The following is a 23,978-nucleotide window of genomic DNA, read 5'->3' on the forward strand; positions in this document are numbered from 1 at the left end:
TTATTTTCTTTAAAAAAATTATTTAACGTGTTACCTTTTTCTTTTTATTGACAAATAATCTTCAGCTCAATAGTCAAGGATTCGAATCTCCAGCAAGTTTTACACTTTTATTGTCTATATTTTGTAAGGAATTGAAGATATTTTCGCTCCACAAATGTACTGCATTTCTCCTTCATTGTTAATATGTAACATTTCTTTAAACATATAAAACATATTTAGCTCTCAGACAATTTTAAATACTAGCTATCTGTCCTTGTTACTGTATACAGAATGATGAATGTGACTTTGAAGTGGCCTTTCATGAACGGCTCAAATTAAATAGCAATCAGTTATTGCAAAACCATACTTTCAAGTTTCAACTAAGTTAAATTCGCTTATTTATTTTGGAGTTAAGTTGATTAATTTAATGTGACATTTAGTCGATAATATTTTTAAAAAAGCTGTATACTTTTTAAAATACTTATATTCATAGAATGTTTTATATAATATTTGTCACGAAATAAGCAGCATCGGATCGTATCCACAGCGATGAGTTTTCTTTAACATATTTTCTTTTAAAATTTTAATTCATCCATTCTTTCATTCATTCAGCTGATGCTAATGCTAATGTTGAAAACAAAAGTAGTTATACAATGTGTATATAGAATTGTCCTAATTGCTTTGAAATATCATTAACACACTTGCTCCATAAATGTTTTACACTTGTCAACATTTAGGAAAATCTATTTATGGATTTGAAGGTATGAGTTAACACTTCTTAATAAGCAGATAACATGTGATAGATTTTACCTTCATATAAGACAAAATAAGCTTAGTAGTTAATATATATATCTTTTACGACGTTAATATAAAAAAAATCATGATACTTGTATTGGGAATTTTCGAGTACGAAAATCACTGTGTAATATAAATATTCGCCAAACACCAAACTAAGGAAAACTACAGATTATGGGATACCCGTGACCGGAATCACGTAATAAAAAAAATTCCCAACACATATTTGCATGCATGCAAAATGAAACGTGAAAAAGCAATAAAATTCACTAACACCAATATTTTATAATAACGAAGGATAATATCAATTTGAAAAATTCCACAAATTCACAAGTCAGTAACGCATTCAATTCTTTCAAATATTAATATATGTGTATAATATTAATATACATTATTTATTCTTTTCATTCATCTTTATTTGATATTCTCTGTCTTCAAATAACCACACAGAATATGCATTTTGTCCATAGACTATTCTTTAACTGGAAATATAGACAATATCAGAGAATAAATAAAGGGGCACATCGCATGCTTAAACTGTTTGCGTGACACACACCTCTGTGTCAGAGACACCGGAATATAAACATTTGTTTGTATCGTAAAATGAAAGATTCAAAGTTTAAAATTTTTCTTTCATGTATGTATATATTCATTCATGCATCAACGTATCAAATACGAAAATAATGAATGAGAGCTTGATATGGTCCGGTTTTGTTTGACGATGCATAATTGTGTACTAAATTTTGTGTACACATGTACAGGTATCTGTTTCTGACACAGAATGTACAACTATTTCCTGCTGTGTATGAGACTTAATAGGAAAAACCGTTTAAAAACAGGTGTGTCTTATCGACACAGGTGTACACGACTTTGTAGTAATGACTCATGAGTCGTTTTGTAAATTGTTTAACCCTTATCGTGGTTTACGGAAGTTGAGATCATCTTTATCGTGGATCTATAATATTTATTTATGGTAATAAATGATTCCTTTGAAAATTATTAGTAATAACAACTGTGGAATCGACGAGATCCTTTTATTTTTCCTGCATAATTTTTGGACGCAGTATAATTGTTTTTTTTGTTGAAAACGTGAAAAGTAACAGTTATATGTTTTCCTTCAAAATTGAAAAAATTCGTAATATTTATTTTAATTTCCCCCAGGTGCATGTCGTTTATTCGAAATGCGGCACTTACGTATTACTGTAAACTTTAAATTCAGGAACGTTAAAGCGGTAACTCGTTCATTGTCTCTATACAAACAAATCAATTTTTATGAAACATTCCCTTGCTTATAATTTTAGGAAGGGGATTAAAGATACTTAATCTTTACTATGAATCCTACAAAAGTGAATAATTTCGTATATAACATATATTAAGGCGAATAATTTGTCTTTAAAAATAAATATATCATAAAGGATTTAATGTTTAAGGAGTCTAATTTCTTACTATAGATTTTTTCAGCGTCTATATAAATAATACGTTATATATGCTGGCCTACAGAAACAAGTTATACAAAAAAATCATAAAATACAACTGATTATTATTATTATTTTATTATATATTAAATACTTCTTATGAATATTTAATTCAAACTAATATTTTTCGGATAAACTACGCATGATTTATTTTTGTAAAAAACTACATACTCCTGACGTTTCGGTTACTTTTCAGCAACAGTGATCAGGGGCAGACGAGACATCTCATAGTTTAATAAAAAACTCGCTAAAATCTTAGATCTCATCTTATGAATATTTGTTATAAAATACATATTAATACAAATCAATAATAATTTTTATCGTGAAATAACGTTGTTGCAACTTTAATTTACACAGCGTTTAATATCACCAATAAAAATAATAATGTCATTAAACATTACAACGTGGATTCCAATCTTGAGATATCATAAATATATGACGGTATTACAAGGTATTGAGTAACAAATTAACAACACTAGAATAACTCAAAAAATCATAACTTTCGCAAGATTTCGTTACTAATATAACATGTATATACAAATGTAATCTCTACTATTGATAATTTACTACTAAAAGCCCATAACTTACTTAATTTTGAAAGAGATCAAGAGGTCAATGATTATATAAATCACGAATTTCTAACGATTTTGTTTAGAAAAGTTCTTTGGAAGAAACTCCAAGCTACTGACTTCTATTCAGAACAACCTTAATATTGTCTCTTACTTCGTATTTTAGATTTGAAAGGCAAAGTTAACAATTAAATAAAACAATTGAATGAAAACGAATATATATATATATATATATATATATTATGTAATTTTTAAGAATTTTTTTTTATACTCATTTTTAAAATAAAATATATATTATCTTATTACAATTCATTTGAATGTATATAATTTCATACTAAATTAAGGTAACTATTTAAAATATATATACGTAACGTAACACTAAAAAGAAACCTCTAATAAAAATAACAGTGGCATTAAGAAATTTTATTTCAACATTCACGATAATTCTGACGTGTGAGTCGTCTTCTGCAACATTGCTAAAGCTAGTTGCGATATTTTCGCCCATTGTGTGAACCGTTTATTGAATAGATTTCATTTATATGATAAGCTATTGTTACATAAACCGCTTCTTTATACGTTTGTTTAATAAAACAGGAGCTGTCGGAAACTACATAGATTGTTAGAATTTTAATAGCTTAGAATATAGAAAAGTTAATTTAACAAAATAAATAATATTATTTGATTCTTATTTTAAAAAAATGTAACGATGTATATTGAAGTAAATTTTTTTTTCGAATAACTTTATTAACAAGTTCTCGTGAACACGATCGTTTATATTTAAATTAAAAATTTTTTTTCATTCGTAACTCTGAATTAAGATGAATATAAAATTTCTACTAGTCATCCTTATAATGGTAGGTATAAGATAAAGACGTCATTCTTCGTTCGTTTTATGGTGAAAGTTTTAAGAGTGAGAATCAGTTCAAAGACGGGATTCCCGAACTGTTTCCTCTATGCCACCTTTTCCTTGTAAACAACTCCCTGTTCTGATTTGTCCTGAGTGTGGTTTATATCACTTTTATTAATGATACTATAAAAAAAAAACATTCTTTTAAATAACCGCCGCGGCTCACGATTGTAAAGATTGTTTTTATAAAACCTATTGACACTATAATCAAAAGTAAAATAATTCATTACTTATCTAGAATAAAAATTACTTAAGTTTTTCCTCTATAGTATAAATAATTAATACATATATGTTTTATGATATACAATATATACACTTCAGGAGAAAAAGTGCTTTAACTGAGTAAGTAATAAATGAGATTTATGAAAGTAATGTACAACAATCTTCGTTGCCTTTCTTGTTGAAAATGACACACTTATTCCATAATCCAAATAGAAATTCACTTAAAAGCCTTTGTTTCAGAAACAAATATCTTTGGGATTTCATAAATTTCTCATGCTTAATGGAAGTCGCAAGTAATAAAGCTCCCAAACATTATCGTTACTTATTATGTTGAAAAAAAAAAAAATAAATCATTAAATTAATTATACGATTAAAAAATAATAATTCATTATATCTAATATTCATAGATTTATAAAGTCCAGTTCAGAATTGACACTTAGAGAGTTATAATTATCGGAATAATATAAAAAAAATAAGTGGTACGCAATAATTACGATATAATAATAAAAAGTATATAAATTAATTTATTAATTCTAATTAAATTAAAAAATAAATAAACTACCATACACCATACGTTATATAATTCATAAAATAGTCTAAGCATTTATAGAACTGTCATAACATTTTTTCGTTTGCAACTGATGCGTGAGCGATATATATACGTATCATATATTCACATCACATCATATCGTATAATTTAAGGTATCATGTGTCATCCCATGAATCATCCTGTCGCACAATACATGTATTCCCGTTTGATTGACTAAACGGTAATGAGTTTTCACGACATATGTTATAATCGTTGCACATATTTCCTGACATACATATGTGGAAAATTTATGAACATTTACTAACACTTTGATTGATGCTTACGTTGGATACAATAAAAAAGGAATTTTTTAAAACATACAAGAGTAGCAAATGTATAATATAATTGTATTTAATTAATCTCTTTTCTTCCAGCTTTTACGGTTTTGTTATTAGGCCCATGACTCCGAAATAGAAAATTTTTCCGTAACTTAGAATTCCTATAAAATAAAAAACTACAATACTTTAAATGCTTTTAATTATTTATAAGTTTAATTATTATTACTTCTTATCTGAATGAATTATCTCATGGTTCAACTCATTTTCAACAATATCGTGAAATTGGATCTTAAAACTAGTGATTATAGATATATTCTGTACCACACTTTAATGTAATGTTACCAGTCACCCTTTTCCCACACCGTTGCTCAGGGAGATAGATTGTTGTTATGTCATGGTGTTGTTGTTATGTTCGTAATCGTCCATTGGAACGATATTTAAATAATATGATGTTGCTCCAAATATATTTAAAGTACTTTTTTATTGGCCAATGTTTAACATAAAACACCCAAGTATAGGAAATCAAACGAATCATTTTACTAAAACTCTAAGAGCGATAATATAATGTTATTATCGGGTAGTTGCATTACAGATATGTATTTTTTTTACGAAAAAATACCTTATTGAATTCTCATGAGACTTCATAATAATGAAGCAAATACAGTATAAAACCAGAGAAGCTTTATTTTAACCCAAAAAGCTGTGTAGTTAGTTCGCTTAGAAACATATAACGACTATGTTTTGTAGTGTTACTTGACACAGACTATAGATGGCGCTGTACTGTGTCCATTTTTTAAACTAATCAGTTTCGTTTCCCTCTTAAACACAAAAACCCGATTTTAAACACAAAAGGGACAAAAACTAGTATATAATTTACTACTTATTATCATGGTGCAGATGTTAAGTCATTGGAGTCAAACTGTGTTTTACTATGGATAGGATACTAAAGTATATTTAGAACGACTCCTAAACGGTTGGACGTATATATGGTTGGGTGACGTTGGCGCAGTCAGTTGTGTATCTAATCTCGATGCGAAACAATGTCCGCGCAATACACGTTCATATTATAACTGTAAACTACAATAATATTCGCTTTTTAAAGTGTTCCTGATCTCAATTTCTGTGTCATATAATCTTGTTAACTACAAAAGAAATTTTATAACATTTTTCAAGCACCGGAACAACAAAATTTATGGTAATTAAAGTTTTATTTACATTATAGGTGTTGTGGATTTGCAATAAATGTAGTGAACGTTGATGTTTTTCTATAATGATGTGTTGTGCCACTTGGGATATATAGTATTCGATTTTTTATATACCGAATGGAAATTTTATTTATATATGTAGTTATAAAAAGAAACGGTAATTATTTTTTAATTAACACTATTAGATTCTGATGTAATGTCATTAGCGATAATATAATAATCTTGTATTTACGTGATTATTAATGTGGCAGTCAAAAAACACCCCACATACCGTTGATTTAATTCTTATTCAACTAGGAAACTTAAGTATTAAAAAACAGTGAAAGTTAGAATGCATACCCATTTGATAACACGCATTGTAACGTATGAAAAATTACTTATAAATTACTTATTTAGACAACTTTTTTAAATGCAGATTACATATATAACCTTAATTGACATTGGCAATATAAATCTTCATCGGAATGTCAATTAATAAGGTCGTATAGGAAACTCAAAATGATAACGAAGCCTCGAGGAAGGCCTTATTGTTATAGATAATATATAATTGTTATGTTGACTTTAATTCAATTATGTTTAAACTTATATATTTTATAAATGTTATTGAGAAACAAGAATCACAGGAAATCAACATAAAATATAGCTAATTCATAAAATATAAATTAATTATACATACCGATATTCCGTATATATGTCTTCATAGACATCCTTCAACACCAGTTTATTAACTTGTCGGAATAGTTTTTAAAATATTTTTATGGTCACGTCAAAAGTAATAGGTAGTAATTTAAAAAAAAATAAGGATGTCCCCGATTTAGAGCTGAACAAAATTTCAATAAAAAAGCAGTCGAGAAAGCAGTCTTGTGCGTTTTGCTCAATGTCTTCTTCAGTTAGCTACGGGAGGTTAAAAACTAATTGAAAATCCTTAAATAATTACCAGGATTATTATTTTTTTGAACTTAAATTACAGCATGGATTAAATAAAATGGTTATTCCACAACCTGTCTTCTCGAAAACATATTACAAATATATCTAAATATTTAATTAATTATATTCTTTAAAAAAACGTATATTGAAATCCTCTTACAGCAAAAAAAAAACACTTATATGCATGGTTCCTTGGAGTAAGTAACTATTATAAAATAGACAGAAAATATTTCTTTCAAAATAATTCAAGGCTGTTTGAAAAAATTTTGATATTAATCTAAATTACACATACAATTCGTTTCACAACGAACTGCTAACTCACCCGAGGACTATAGGCGTTAGATTTCAAAGTTAGACAATGTTATTACTCGTTTTTATTTATTGACCTTGGTTAGACCATAAAACAGCTTATTGTTTACATTTGATTCTCTTCAAGTGATACATGAATAACATACTACAGTTTTGCTATCATGCTTAAAAATGTCGCTCGATCAAATCTCCGAATTAGTATATTTTTTTCAATCACACCTGACAAGGGACTGTATTATGTGTATATCTTTAGTTTCCCATACAAGTTAGGTGATATGAGACATAACAATATAATTTGAAATCAATTTCTCCTTATAACTTTGGTTAAAGTATCATAAAGAATATTTAAGAATATGACATGGGTGTAGTTTTTTTTTTTTTTTTTGGAATCGACCGCAATAAATAATATGTGATGATGAAGAACCAAAGTCAAAGTCTCGTGTATCCGATAAACCGGTTCATTGGCATCTCTGCGTACGACTTCATAACGGACCTTGTCACCTTACCTATAAAACCTCACTGAGAATATTCAAGCTAAGAATAAGCCTTTAGGCTTTGGCAATGTTTATAACTACCTGTTTTCCACAGCTCTATATAAATTAGTATATATTTTTCCCATCAAATTTTATGTACAATATTCTTCTAGAGAGTAACTGTAAAATTTAATCTATACCGTATAATATGCAATTAAGAGTAACAAGTAATCTTATATCCACCCATCCTTACAAACATTTACAACGATAGCAACGTAATATATATAGAGTACATCCATAGTATATAAATACAAGGGAATCTCTATATAGTACCAAAGTTACGGTTCGCAAAAAAAAAATATCAGTTTTAAATCAGTGTTACATGTATATGTTTATAATTTTATATATATTCAAATTCCTTATTACGTAAAAGCGACCTCAACTTTATTTTAATACGATACATCTTTTATATTCAATCAATATAATATTCTGATAAATTCTGTCGTGTTAAAAAATATATGATTTTATGATTTCTTCAACTAAAAAAAAAAATACCTTCAATCGCTAAAGCTTAGCGCTAATAATCTTTGAAGGCAATAAATAAATTTAAGCAGCCGTCATGAAATTAACCACTTATAGACGGTCGTTACGTAGATAAATGAAGTAATGAACAGTTAAAGATGATGAAAATTCATGGTAAATGATAATATAACTTATTATTTATTAAAGTTTAAAGTAAGAATTACTTAAAAGTATAATATTGTGTTAATTATGCAGAGCTAATGTTTTATACAAAACTTAACAATGATTTTAGAACGTCTTCGTTTTCATATTTAAAAATTTGTTGCCTTGTCACCGCTAGGAGACTGGCAATTCATTGCCAATTAAAACGGTAAAATATTCAAAGGTTCCTTAAAATCTATTAATTTTGCAAACTTTTGCTTAAACTATATTACGTAAACGTAAATAGCCACTTAGTAATTATATAATGACATTTATGACTATTATTATTAATTTCGTAATTAAATTATAAATACCATTATGATTACAGCTGACGAAATATTTATTGTATCATTCGAAACACGATTCCAGTTTATGGATCACTTCAATTCACGCAGAACGTGCATTAAAATACATTCAAATAAGACCAGAAATGTCATTGCTGTACAGCTGCCAAAATGTTAAGATGTATAATCCTTTAAATAGTTTTAATATAATGTCAATAGCGTACATTTAAAATAATCTCAAGGTTATAAAAAAAAACCTAACAATATACAAGAAAGAACTGCTAATTAAGATCAAATAATTAATTAAAAATGTATGTGAACTTTGGCAAATGAAACATCGGAGAGCGTCAAACGGAATCTCGATTGATCTAGCGATCTTTTAAAATGCTTGTTGTCACATTAATAACAGATTATATTCAACTTACAGAAGTACTTATATATTTAAAATATATATATATATCGCTTTTTTATTTTGTGACAATAAACTATTAGTTAAATAATTAATCTAATATTAAGCTAAATTTAACTGTATAACCTTTACTCGTAATGGTTGGTCATAAAAAATATACTTCCTCTGTAAGGCTATAGAGTAGAAGAGCTAAAATTTAATGAATTTTTAATCTTCAAATTATACAATTCCGTCTGGTACAGTCAATAAGTCAGACGATAATAGTCTGGCGAAGGTCTTTGTTTACATTCTTCATCGTTTTGTTTAAAATTATTTAAGACAATAAAATAAACAACAGCCTATTTAAATATAACCATTTAAAAATTTCTTTTGTACTTCAAGTTTCTTGAAATACGATAATGTGTCACACTTATGCCGCGTGCCCAGACCGTTATTTAAGAAATGAGGTCTCTTAGACTATTTGGGTAAATCCAAACCATGATTATTTACAATGCAAACTTAGCTACTCCAGATGACCGACAGACCTTGACCACTAATAACATTTCCTGTTCAACGACAAGACACACATTCATCAATAGATTCCAACTCGTATTTGTTCCTGAAATTGTTATAACAGATACATTTACTTCATAAGTGAGATTGAAAAGCCCTACGTCCTACTTCTTGCATAAACTCCTTGCGTTTCTTTTTCTTTAATAAATCTCTGAGGTTACGTTATAAAAGTTTTTTTTTTAATAATAAATAACAGGCAAATAACTAAATGAATAATAGCTATAAAGTCATTATCGTGTCCAATTTTCCATGCTACAAAGTCGTTATTACAATATATGTTGAGCGAATATTTAGTGCAAAATATATGAGACAATATATATGATGTGGCAATAAAGAAGAAACCGTAAAATATATGCTACAGAACAAATTATAAACTTAAGTTACGACATCCGTAAATGTACTGATTATAAACCATTTTTAAGACTAAATTATATACAATTATATCCCCTTTTATAAAAGGGATAAGTAAATGTCAAAGTTTTTAAAACGCTCAAAGGATAAAAAATCTAATCACGACATTGCCCTTTTAAATCTGAATAGGATTAAATGTTATCTTTGTGAACTTCAAAAAGTAAATGTAAAGTAGGTTTAATCACTGGTGTTTTATGAAATTGTGTTAATCGGGTTTTATATTCAACTAGTTTGTTAACTTAATGAGATTGAAGACTTTCGCGAGTATTCATTTGAATAAAATTATATTTTAGACTACTACTACGTTTTGTTATTATTTTGAACTATATACCTTGACGATTCGGTCACTTTGCAGCGACCGTCGTCATTGGCAGACGAGATGAGAAAAATATTAGTTTCATTTAGTTTGTTAACATTTAACTAAAAAAGCGTGAAGGTGTTCACGTACATATGTACGTATGTATAAATATTTCACTAGTAAATGTCAGTGTCTCTGAACTTGGATCAGCGATGAGATTTTCATGATTTCTGCTGATTATAATTAGCAGACATATATAAATTGACTTTACCTATGTCCTTCTGTCCGTGAATAACTGGAAACCGTTCGATGAGAACAATCATAAAATATTTATATTATTCATAAACAACATTAAGTAATGCTACCAATAAAATATATATGAAACATCTTAAGGATCGATATAGCATATGTTTATTTTTATTTGCTGATACGGTACTAATGAATAAAATAAGAAATAATTTTAGCATTACCTTATCGTTGAAAAAAATAGGCATATTTATAGTATTTATGTCAAGATGATAGTGTATTATCAATGAGAATTTTATTAAACATTACTGGATATCTTCCTTGACATAATTTGTTTTATAGACCAATATAATATATAAATATATATATGATTTATATAACAAAGAAGTTAAATAAAAACTTCGTATTGTCTCTATAATAAACCCACAAATACTGTCTTTGCGTGTCACTTAATATTCGTATCATATGAAAATTGTTACACATACTCGTATACCGAATTTGACATATTTGGTTCTGACCTTATTAAAGTGCGTCGCATAGATTAAAAGATATAATTAACTTCTATCAAAAATGATAAGGTTCTAAAACAATTGTCCAGCCAAATAAACTATAATAATAGTCAATATTGCAATATTAATTAATTAATTATAATTATTTAAGATGCTTATATTGAACGAAGAAAAATGCTCATTTTAAGTCTCCTGAACTTGTTTACGAGAAGACGATGATACCGGTTTTGAGACCGGTATGTAACCAAGTATAAGGTTATCACAAAATTCGCGATACCTTGACGAAATGTCGTCTGCAAATATTGTTATTGTATTGGAAATATATTAAAACTATACGTGTTTAAGTGCTTGAAAGGTATTGTTATCAATAGCATTCATATTATATTAAAAATATATTATTATATAATCATTATCATAGTTCATTCGCTACAGAGATGCTTTTCATTTGTGATGTAGATATATCCGTATAAGGTAATATCTGAATAAAAAAAATTGGTAGATGTTGGATTTGTCCGGGAATTCCTCCTTTGGGGTTAAGTAAAACAATACATTTCGCATATAAATCAGTTCTACATTAAAAAGGTAGTTAATTATAATACTACTTTAATTAAGATTTATTAATTAATTTTTTATATGGTTTATAAGTTCTATACATTCCAGTCAATAGTTTTCTTAAAAAATAAATAACGTATTTACCTTGCTCTATCTATCATACGAATATACCTTATGAAGACCTCATCCATACCTTGGAACACTATTTTTTATTCTAAGCACGTACAAACGAAAACTGTTGTCCACATTGAATTAATGTGTCATGTGTCAGAGGTGGTGTAATTTTGACTTAATGAGTGACGACACTCGCATACTCGGTTATATCAGAGTATATGACGCAGAAAAACCTCAGATCGATATTATATAACAACTGACTGTACTTTATTATGTAGTTATAGTTGTCTTTATGTATCTGGTTCGTTGACCTGCGGGTGAGTCGTTCAGGTGGAACGAAATAAGCTGTAAAAACATCATACAATAAAAAGGTTTTCTTTGTATACTTTGTCTTTGCGTTTAATGATAGTAGATTTGACTTAATAAAGCAGATGCCAGTTAGAAAATACATTTGTGCTTCAATACATTTAGTGTGATTTATCAAAAAAAAAAATCAAATTTAAAAAATACGCTGTAACGATTAAAACAGTGTGCAACCAACGATCAATAAAAAATATATGGGATCTTATAGCAGTAAAAAAGGAGTGATTGTTTTTTTAAATCTAAGATTTTCGCAAGTATTAATTATATAATAATTATATTGAAATAAAAGTAATATTTTTCTAATTTACTACACGTTTATAATAATTTTCACTATGCAGCAGCCTAAAAGTCGGGAGTATGTTTTTAAAATAATTATAAACGTGTAGTAAATCCGAAAAATATTAGTGATTGGTTTTTTTTTCAGGTCTAAGAATATCGTTTATCAGTTTTTTTTCGAAGTATAGACCAAAATCTTGTTCTTCTTCTTTCTGTTTAATTTGAAATAAAACATACCCGTCCATAATTCAATATGATTTTTGAAATAAAAATGAGATTTGATGAGTTTTGATGTCAAAATAAATTCAACACACGCGATGTATTTGAAATCGTCATAAAATATTTTATATGAGTAAAAGAGTTTGTCAGACAGATTAATTATCGCTGAATTTATATCTTTCTTGATGTCATTATGGGTTTATTATAGAAATAAAATTTATAAATGTGTGTGTGGTATTTCACTTTAATAATACAAAAGATATATTGGTTTCATTTAAATAAAAAAGGACTAGGATTATATATATTGCCTTTCCAGGTCCTTTCTTATACTAGTAATAAAAAAGTCCACGTAAATAATACTTTAAGCAATTTTCACAGAGCTTATTAATCACAAAATAGAAGGCATTTTCGTTTACCTCGAATTTTAAAAGGCAAAGAGAAAGAATGAGAAAGTTACGACGGCACAAATAAGGATTTTTTTTATAGCATGACGTTTACTTGCGATTGTATCATAATTTTCCTTTGAATCTGTCCTTCTGTAATAAAAGATTTTTCTTTAGACAGTAAATAATTATAATAGATATATTTTTTAAAATATGCTACCACAAGTAAATAATATTTCCATTTTTATCCGAAAAATAACCAACGCTTAATAACCTAAAAGTTCTTTTGAATCGTAATGTTCCAAATATGAGACCGTTGCTATGATTGTCTCAAGACAATAGAAATAGGAACGTCAAGAAACTTCTACCTGCAACCATTTTTGTCTCATGCTCCATATAGACCTAGTGTGAGATTATTATGTAGTTCTTATTATGTTCTAACACCGACAATCTCTAAAGAATAGATAACTTTTAAAATTTTATGCTATTTTTTTACGTCATGTTTAAATTTCCATTTCTATCTTGAAATCTAAAATAGATATACGAAATATATGTATCTACAAAGCCTTAATTGAATACTATTTAATTTCAGATGCCGAATCTTCTGTCTATGCTGATAAGTCTGGTAGCCTTTCACACATCGACCATAGCCGCGCCTAATCAGAATAAACACTCGGTTATAAATGAAAACCTTGAAGATGTCTCTGCATTTGATAATCCATTTGAACTATCGGATAGCAGTAACAATGATCCTTCATCAATAATCGAACGCGAAAAACGATTTTTTGATAATATCTTCCCAACAATTGATTTAGTTAATCGAAGACAACACCAATATCAAAATTATGATGGATATACGAATTCAGAATATAATAGAAATACTGGTGGAAGCGGTGGTGGCTTGGATTCATTCTTCAGAAATCCTTACGATCTCTGGCTAGAATTGTTATCAAATCGACGATCTCCGCCCATTGTTCTCCCAATTTTTGTTCAACCAATAACATGTGTATGTCCCGCAGTGAACACTAATTCGCCGCCAACTAAAGAAAAAGAACCAATACCGCCTTCAACTAATGGACCGCCAATTGTTAATCAACCAGATTTAACAAATAGATTCAATCCTGTATCAGATGAAGATGATGATGGAAGACGGCCTCTTTCCTTCAAACCTGTAGCGCCTAAGCTGCCTCCGAGTCAAACACCACCACCCTTTGAACATGGCAGTGTCCAAGAAGGTATTGAACCACCAAGCGCAAATAGCCCTTTTCAAGAATCGGAACTATCCAAACCTCTACCTGATATAGTAGCTTCTTCACAACCAGAAGCACCAGCCGTAATGCCAAGTATCTGCGACGGGGCTATAATAGCTTGCTGCTTTCAAACGAATATAGGAAATTGCTTTGAACGTCAGGGTTGTTCAGAACCTGCTTTCAGCGACCCATGCGATCCGCCTGTCGTTTTAAAAGTCATAGAAAACTTTCAAAGGTATTACAAACAAAGAGGAATTGTAAAAACATTCTATTAGTCACTTTATAAGTAAATAACGAATGTGTTCCCTTAGTTCGCTTTTTAATTTAAGATCAATTAATATTTTGATACAATAAAACAGAACAAAATTGATTATATGTATAACAAATCGTTAACATATGATTCACGACAATAGCTTTGTTAACGGCAATAAATTTCATATCTGTATATACTCTACTAACGTGATGCTATGTTCCTAATTATATATTTAATGATAAACAACAAACTTGGTAGCTACAATATTATATTGCTGGTGTAAATAAAAGGATACATGTGTTATGTTTGATTCATGATATATTTAATAATTAATTGAATATGTCCTGTGGTTTATTTAATATGATGTCTGGAGCATAGAAAATTATACATGTGGGAATATTCATAAGGAAAAGATCCGGAAGCCGTTCATAATAGGGCAGTATCTTGTGTTTATTTTATTTTCAGAAGGTAATTAAAATACATATATCTGAAATGGATCAAACGAAGAGTTTATTGCAAATATAATAATCATTCATTATGTTTGAGGTATCTCTGAATTCTGCTAATGCAACGGTCAAACGAGCTCGAAGGTGGGACAACAACTGTCAAATGAAACAAGCAGATTATCTCTAGTTATAACTTTAAATATCAAAAATATACATCTTTATTATATATTAAGGAGTTAAGTCATAGTAGGCGATTATTTAACTCAATAAAATGTTCTTGAATGTTTGTTATTTACTATTTATAAAAATATAATACTCGTTGTTATAGGATAAATAAGTTGCATTTAATATTATTTAAAATTAAGGCAACTTTCATATCTCGGTCATTAGACTTCATGCGAACAAAACAGTACATTAAAATGTATATAGTTTTTAGTACAAATATACGCCTAGATAATAAAAACAATACTTTTAATTGATTTCATCCTTTCCTTGGTACCTCATTTCCAACAATTTGACCCTACAAGACTTAAACACGAATATTAACAGAACGTAGTTTTTTATGCTAAAATAAAGTAATGATCAATATATTATGTTAAATAAATATTAAGGTAAAGTAAAAAGGGTGTGTCCTTGCGTCATGTAGTACCTATTCTAACGTTAACAAAAGTTTCCTGTTTACATTTTTAAGATCTTTTAATTACTTATATTTAAAGACAGAATAAATGGTATATTATACACAAGACTTATAATAAAAAAATGATGTTCGAAGGGATTTATAATATTTATTAAATAAAATGAATAAAAAGTTTAGACAGTAAATAAATTTATATTGGAAACACTAATGTATGTTATAATTAATTGGAATTGTTAGTTTGTTTGTTCAATGTTTTGGTTATTTGTTATAGAAGTAATAATGTTCCAAATACTTAATAAATATCATTCACGCTGTTAGGGTATGAAGAAAAGAATTGTCTTTAAATGCAGAAATACACCAATGTAAAGATTACATCCCGTTAAGTAACTTCGTTGTTTATTAATTATATTGTTTAATCAAAACATTTTCCTTGAAATACTTAACGGAATGTTACGAAATTAACGAATCAAAATCTTTGATAAAAAAAAAATACCCGTTTATACGGAATTGCTATAAGATTTTTAATATTAGCAACGTCGTGGTTTCGATTGGCAGACGAACAACGTCCTCTCAGACGAGTGCACGCTTGTACGCGATCTAGTGTCGTTTTAAAATGAAAATAGAATTTATAAACAGTTTTTAATTTAGTTTCAAGTGGACTATAGCAATTTCAAGGAATATGTAAGTACGCACTGGATGTTTCTGTGATTATTTGTGCATTGCCTTCAAAACTAAATTGTTTATAATTGTAAGAAATAAATAAAAGAATCCTTACTTTATTGTTCCAGCCAGTTATCTATGCTCTATTCCTAACTTTAATAATATATGGATAGTCTTAGATTTCTGTCCAATTTTTAATACAAACATTTTACGAATGTAACATTTATTTATTTTTAAAATTTAAGTTCAAACCAGTTCCGTACATCCGTAGCTATGACGTATGTATATAAAAAATACGTAGTTTTATGAATCGTCTTAATGCTCAAGATTGTTAAAACACTTTAAACCGCTTCGGAAAAACCCAATTGTCATAAAGCCTGACGCGGTCTCGGACATGTTGTTTTTGTTAATGTGCTGGCTACAAATGCAAACTATTAACCACTTAAATTGAATTTTAGACCACTCCGTGTTGTCGACGTTTATCTAGAAATAAATTATTCATTTGATTATTAATTAAAATAGCGAAAATAGAGTAATGTTTGTGATCGGATATTTATCCATTTACGGTTTAAGATGTCGTTACAGTAATTAAATAAAGTATGATACTGATATTTAAAATAATTATATTAAATCCCCGAATGTCAGAACAAACAATTTATTCTCCTATATCAGTTTGATAATTGATATCTTAGTTATATCTATTCAGTTTTTGCCTTTTGTGTTTTTTTTTGTATCTAAAAATTGATCTTCTATATAAGCTGCACATTAAATGAGAGTATGTTTTTATTCAATATATATAAAGATATGTATATATATAACTATGAATTTCAAGATTAAAATCGGCTGTATATTAATAAGGACGATTTTATTTGTTCATATAACATGCTCGACTATTCTATGCTTTGGTTTTTGATTCCGCCTTTCACTTACATTGGATAATAATTTAAACTGAAAGCTTAGAAAGTTGTAAAACCACTATTTAAAATCATTCCACTATTTAAAAGCCCTTGAGCGTTAAAACGGATTTAATAGACTGTGTAATTATATCTGTAATTTGTACTAACAACTAATATTTATCTTCTAATATCACAGCCAACATAAATATATATAGCCTTTATAAAAGACCAATATCTTATTGATGCTAGCATTGAACTTATTTCTTAAATAATTGTTCAAAATAAAACGAGTAAATACATTTTCTTGTCATGGTTATCCGGTCACTAATAATACGAGACTTAAGTTTCGTTAAAAAGCACAAGTTTTTTTAACATTATGTTGTTTTTTTTTTTTAGAAATGGCGAAGTTCACTGTTTTTGTGGCCGTCGCGCTTCTCGCTATACAAGTATACACACGTGAAATCAGATCGAACGTACCCAGTGCTGGCAACTCTAAAAAGAATATTACGTCTTTCATAAAATACAATGAATTAGTTTATATCCTTGAAACTAGGCACGGCAATCCTGCCAAAAAGCCAACCCGATTGACACCATGTGCCAGGGCGATATTAAGCTGTTGTGAAGAAAAAGTGATTAATGAAAGATGCTCTGAATCTCTCAAATGCGGAGCCTACTTCTTTGATGACAATCCTTGTGATGACAAATTCATCATAGACGCTTTGGACGCAGCGAAACTTTTCTATCAACAATTTGTGAACTAAAAACCTGAAGCGTGTACCTATAGCAGTATTTTGTCGTAGTAACCAAAGAACTGCCTGCAGTACTTTAAATATAGTCATTTGTGATACAATCATATTGCTGTTATGTATGAATGAAAAAAAAAACTGAATCGTAAAATGGAAATAAATGTACATAAGTATGTCGACATGGCATACTACCATATATTTTTTTTATTATATTTTTTTATATACTGTTTATATTGTCACTAAATTGTCAGATATGTTTTATTCCACTATTATTCTGAAAAACTAAAAACTAAGCATATATTTTTGTCGCTCTTAGTTACACATTGTTCTAAAAGTGTCTAGCAGTTAGCAATGTTACTCGCCCTCATATTTGCTTTTGATGTAATTCATATCTTTAAAAAAATCTATTTATTTAGCCTCATAAACAATCTGAACATGATTGATTTTAAATACATATTGCTTCAACATTTTTGTTCGCTATTAATAATCTTTCATACTTTCCCATCTTGGTATATCTGAGTAGCCAAGTTGGTAAAGTATCTGGCGTAGAGCCAGATAAAAGCAACAAGTGAATAAATGCTCTATAAAATGGATTATATTTTGTGTAGTTTGTTTAACATAAATAAATATTTATAAAAATATAATTCCAACTATTTTTCTTACTTACGGATATCTACACTTCTAAAATTCTTTAGCAACACATTATATTTCTTAATATGATACCATAAATGATATTTGATACAAAAAAATATAAATAAAGATGTGTCTTTGAGTGTTGAAATACATTCATCATGTACCTACTTCTAACAACTGACAGAAAAAGGGGATTACTATACGTTCGACTAACCCCCGACGCAAAATGAAGGGTGTTGTTAGTTTGACGTGGATATTTGTATGACTGTATATCTGTTATATTATAACTCTTAGACGAATAGACCGATTTCGATATAGTTCTTTCATTTCAAAGCCAGTTCCCTTGAGGTGGTTCTCATCTATATTTTGGTAATTGTGGTCCAGCTTTGTAGAGTATAAGCTCTTACCCAAAGTGATGTAGAGAATTAAGTAATTCATACGTGCCAGTATTCTTAATCGTTAATGACAGTAATAAGTAAGGGTTTTTTTTAATTAAAAAAAAATTATTATTATGAAATAAACGGAAGATAATAATTATCTACATCAATTAAATTATCTATTTTGGTTTTGGTTCGAAAAGAAGAGGTCAAATCATTCATTGATAAAATTAATAAAAACCTGTTTTAAAATCATAAACGAAAGATAAAAACTAAAAAATAAAACATAGTAAAATTGCTCGAACGAAATGTAAAAAATATCAAATAAAACACGTTAAAGCCAATAAAAATGAAATGAGCCAAAACAATTCTTTTCAATATAAGGTTAAATCATATGTTTCAAGTGTCTGAAAACCCCATCAAATAGGATAGCCAATTTACCTTAACATGATTATTGGTAAAGACTTGACTAGCGGATATTTAAAAACAAAGAACAATTAGGAGGTTTCGTTTGTCAGCTATAAAATATTTCTTAAATTAATTAATCTATTTGTTTTTTTTTTACTGAAACAATTTTTTAAACAAGCAATGTCATTGACTGTAAAAATAACGTAATAGGTACATTTTCAAACTAACTCGTTAAGCTCTTCAAAAACGAATCAACGTGTATAGGCTGATAAGCCGAAGTAGGGTCCGTAAATTCAATTTCTCTTTTCAACAAAAAGCAACGTAACTCTTCCTTAAATAGAGTTAATCCCTAGTTTTTATTTTCCTATTTTTCTTGCTTAATGTCCATAATATTAGGGTCCATAATGTCCATTAAATCTTTTGGCAGAATAAGTAGATTACATATTAGAATTACTTTCACGTTATCCAAAAAGTATTTTGAATTGTTTTATTAAACTAATCCGTCCTATTGCATGTTAACCAAATGTATGTATTTTAGATATAACTCCATCACGTACGTGAACTGAAAGTGTGGCTAAAGCTTTCAGATTATTCTATGAACTAGTTTTTAGTACATCGCCCCTTGTTTTGATTGTAAACTGGGAAGTTACGTACTAAATCTCGTTTCATTTTGCCAATTTTTATCTCATCTATGACGTATATTGGTTTAAATGATTGACGCGGAAATAAAAGAATATGTAACCATATCTAGTTACTGGAATAATGATGCAATAGTCGAGTAAGTATATAAAAAAATTTCAAACTATTACCTAGTTTGAAAATGTTTAACTAATATTGAAGAATTTGCGAGAATATCCATTGCATGTTCCATAGAAATGAAGTGTGCTTTTTACTCTTGATGTCGTCAGTTACTAGGAATGAATAACATTGTCATTGGATAACATTGTTCGCATACTTTGAGTACAATAAAGTATCAAATGTACGTATCTACGCGACTAGATATTTTTTTTTTAGATTTTCGTAAGTTATGATTATAGGTCACAGCTTATTCGACATATTACGGGACTGCATAAAATGAAGAACCTTATTTGTTACATTTTATATAAAGGCATTTTATGTTTTTCATGTTGTTTTAGATTCTATTTTACATCTAGAATATAGTAGGATATAAAAAATAATGTTACTGGACATGTCGAGGCAAGAGCATTATTGCGGAATAAAATTAGGATTCCATATCAACTTGTTTCTTGTATGTATATATATATATATATATATATATATATATATATATGAATATATTATTCCGTATTATATGCCAGTGTATGTATATTTGCATACGTACGTACATATGTATTAGTTTATACAAAATATAACTGTCAATTAGTTTACTTACTTATTTACATTAAAATAAAAGCTTGTAAAATTTATCGTTTATTATTTGTTATTTCAGTTATACTAGCTTTTGCTTAAAGTTACAAAAAATTTTTTTTATTCTAACAAGCATTCATAGCTACAAAAAATTTAGTTTATGGTAAAAATATGAGTTTATGGTACATTCAAACGTAAATCAAACTTTCGAATATAAAGATTTTTATTCCTACGTTGTATTATGAGTAAAATATATACAGCAATTTACTGAGACCCGTTTGAAAATGGAATTAATTTATTGTACGTATTTACATTTTAACAAATTAGTAAAGGGATTGAATAAAAGAACGCTTCTGCTGTCATGGCGTATCACATTAAAACTTTCTACACTTTTCTGAATGTTGAAAATAGACTATTTTTAATATTACCATTAAAAGTAATGATTCCGCCCCGAGTGTTTTTAGCTTTGCATTAATTTATAGTAATAGTAGGTTTGAGGAAGGTAAATAATTATAATATGATTGATTCTCTCACACATTTTTCCTTAAAACAGTGCAATTTTGATTAAGAATCGTATTATGTGAAAATGAAACTATGACATTTTAAAAGACATGTATCATTTAAATTTATATACCTTACTTTATAGTAGTCATTTGAAAGTAATTTTTTTATAACCATGAATCCAAAAAGTTTTATTATTATTTACTTTTTATGTGATTAAGTAATTTAGCCTTAATTATATATAAATGCGCTGTTTTTTTAAGTATTAGTTCAGTCACAATATCCATATCAATATCATTACTTACAATGAAATATAGTTTCGATGTATATAAATTTATTTTATCTGCAAATCAATCACTCAAAAATTTAAGGGTCTTAAACCAAATATCAAATTTCATATAAAATATTAAATTCCTAAATATATTTAGTGTTTTTTGTTATTAATGAGTTGTATTGTGTTTAATATGTGCTTTAATAAATGTTACCTTTTGTATATGTATGTGAGTGCCTTTTAAAGTCTCAAGTTTTACAGTTCATATCCTCTTTACATTTTCCAAAAATCCAGATTCTGTGGGAGTTTTAGTTCTTGAGAAGTAAAAATAGACTAAGGCAGTTTATTTTTTCAATTACCTATTTTCAGCGATACAGCGTATGTAAACTTAATGTTTTGTTTTTGTAGTTTGAATTTATCTTTAAAGACTATTTATATTTTACATAAACGATAAAAGGATCCAAAACTCTAATACCATTCATTATCTTCCGACCGACTTTCATCACGTTCCTTAATCAAAGAAATAAGCTTGACTCTCCTCAGCTTTATTGTGAAATCACATTTCCATGGCATCTAAATTGGGGCTTTCTTTAACTCATCCACGTAAAACTTTTACTACAGGTTTTGCAATACCTTTGATACTCTTTATTGTATTTAGGATTATTTTCTTAAATCTCATAACTTTATTCCATTATAAGAATCAAAAGGCACAAAATTCAGCTAAAATATAAAACCCGGAATTATTAAATCTCTTAAACGTTATACTGGGGTCATTTTATTACGGCTCATATTGCTTTTCATTACACTGAAAAAAACTGATGAAACCTCAAAAGCGTCAAAAAATTTGTTACTCATGGAGTACCCACAGATGACAGTGCATTAATGAGGTAACTCCGTTTTGCATAGATGTAAGTTTAAGAACAGGTTGGACTGCAAAATAAAATAAAGTCAAATTAATTATTCTTTGAAAATTAATGAAAAAAAAATACATATAAATATTATTTCTGGATAATATAATTTAGTTTTATATGTAAATTAAACATACGTTAAATCTTAATTATTCATGAAAATTTATAATTTCCTTTTTTTTTTGTCTACGTTGAATGTATTATCGGAAATAACTTTATAGCGATTACGTATGAAATGAAAATTCAAATAGATTGTAAAATTTTATTTTATAACAAGTATGAAACGAAACTTATTCAAAGAATTTACTTTTAAATTCCGACTCGAGCGATTAAAAATGGTTTTATAGAATGCAGGCGTCGGATAAGATTTTCCTATGAGATATTTCTATTATAAGTTATAAGATCAAACTTTATAATGTGGTCAATAAAATTATAAAATGTAACATAGTAACTCAACTTCAACCAGAGCGACATGCAAATAATACACCAGTAATGTCTGTCTTGTTGAATACATAGTCGAACTCCGATGTTTATCTAAACCAGAATATAAAATTGCAGTTCAAGATATCTAATATAAAAATATTGTAGGATACGCTACAAATATATATACAACAAAATAAAATTGTCTAGTTTCTGAATATAAATGTGCTTTCGACTCACGGACATTGGACGCATATTATTAAATCGATAGTACAATATTTTGAACGTAACAGGAAAATGTTGTAACGTAGTATCGTATCTTCGGTGTAATAAGTTTACACATAGTTCAAGATAACTGCTTTTGCTAAACGTGATAAGGGACAACCGCAAATTGAATTTACTACGCCATATAGTTATTTTATCATAAGAACGTAGTGTAACTTATAAAACCGAGGTCATGCTTAATCAGATCATCACCACATATAAACACTGTGACATGTAATTATGGTCTCCGAATTAATATTATTGTTTACAAAATTAAGATATAAATACACGTTTAAAATTAAACCTAGATTATAATTAAATTTTCTTTAAAACAATGTTCATAGTTAACGTAAGTTATATCATAAAATTATAAAAAGCCTTTCCCATATTTGTATGGCAACTTAAATAAAAAAAAAAATGAAAATAGAAAAAATATTATCCGCATATGGATATAATTTATCAAGACCGCCTCAATCACCAAAAATAAACACTACATTTGCTAATTATTAATTGTTTAAATTTATTTAAACTAAATTAAATAGACCGTGGAAACATATAGGAAGTTGAGATATTTATTTTTTAAATCAGTTATCTAACACCAAATAAAGACCATTCTTATTCCAAACATAAGTAAGTGATAAAGGTCGGGATATGTTTTCTTTGTAAACACGCAAGAAGTAAACAGCCTTTGGACTCAGGGAATATGTATAATATAATGTGTCAAGAGTGCGACATCTTGCCGTAACAGAGTATGAACAATGAATTTCTTATTTTAGTCCCGATCCGACTTTATCTATAACCTGCACATCTAAGAATACATTCTGTATGCATGACCCCCATTAGAGCCGCGTTCTGAATGTGTTATGGGACCAG

General features: G+C 28.2%; 2 protein-coding genes across 4 annotated transcripts in view; one reads left to right on the top strand and one right to left on the bottom strand.

Annotated features, from left to right (window-relative positions):
• Window positions 1-23,978, bottom strand: part of LOC116766660 (uncharacterized) — a 76,106-nt gene that overhangs the window by 46,778 nt on the left and 5,350 nt on the right. The window lies entirely within an intron of this gene.
• LOC116766658 (uncharacterized) lies at window positions 5,811-17,816 on the top strand. Of its 3 annotated transcripts, none has more exons than XM_061521526.1 (3): window positions 5,811-6,009; window positions 13,660-14,552; window positions 17,606-17,816. In XM_061521526.1, the coding sequence occupies exons 1-3, from the start codon at window positions 6,007-6,009 to the stop codon at window positions 17,667-17,669; spliced, it is 960 nt and encodes a 319-aa protein (XP_061377510.1). In that variant the 5' UTR covers window positions 5,811-6,006; the 3' UTR covers window positions 17,670-17,816. The 3 variants fall into 3 exon arrangements, with proteins under 3 accessions (XP_061377510.1, XP_061377511.1, XP_032512525.2); XM_061521527.1 differs by lacking the exon at window positions 17,606-17,816 and adding an exon at window positions 15,117-15,495; XM_032656634.2 differs by lacking the exon at window positions 17,606-17,816 and having other exon boundaries at window positions 13,660-15,495.

Source organism: Danaus plexippus, chromosome 10 (assembly GCF_018135715.1).
Source record: "Danaus plexippus chromosome 10, MEX_DaPlex, whole genome shotgun sequence".
Classification (NCBI taxonomy): domain Eukaryota; kingdom Metazoa; phylum Arthropoda; class Insecta; order Lepidoptera; family Nymphalidae; genus Danaus; species Danaus plexippus.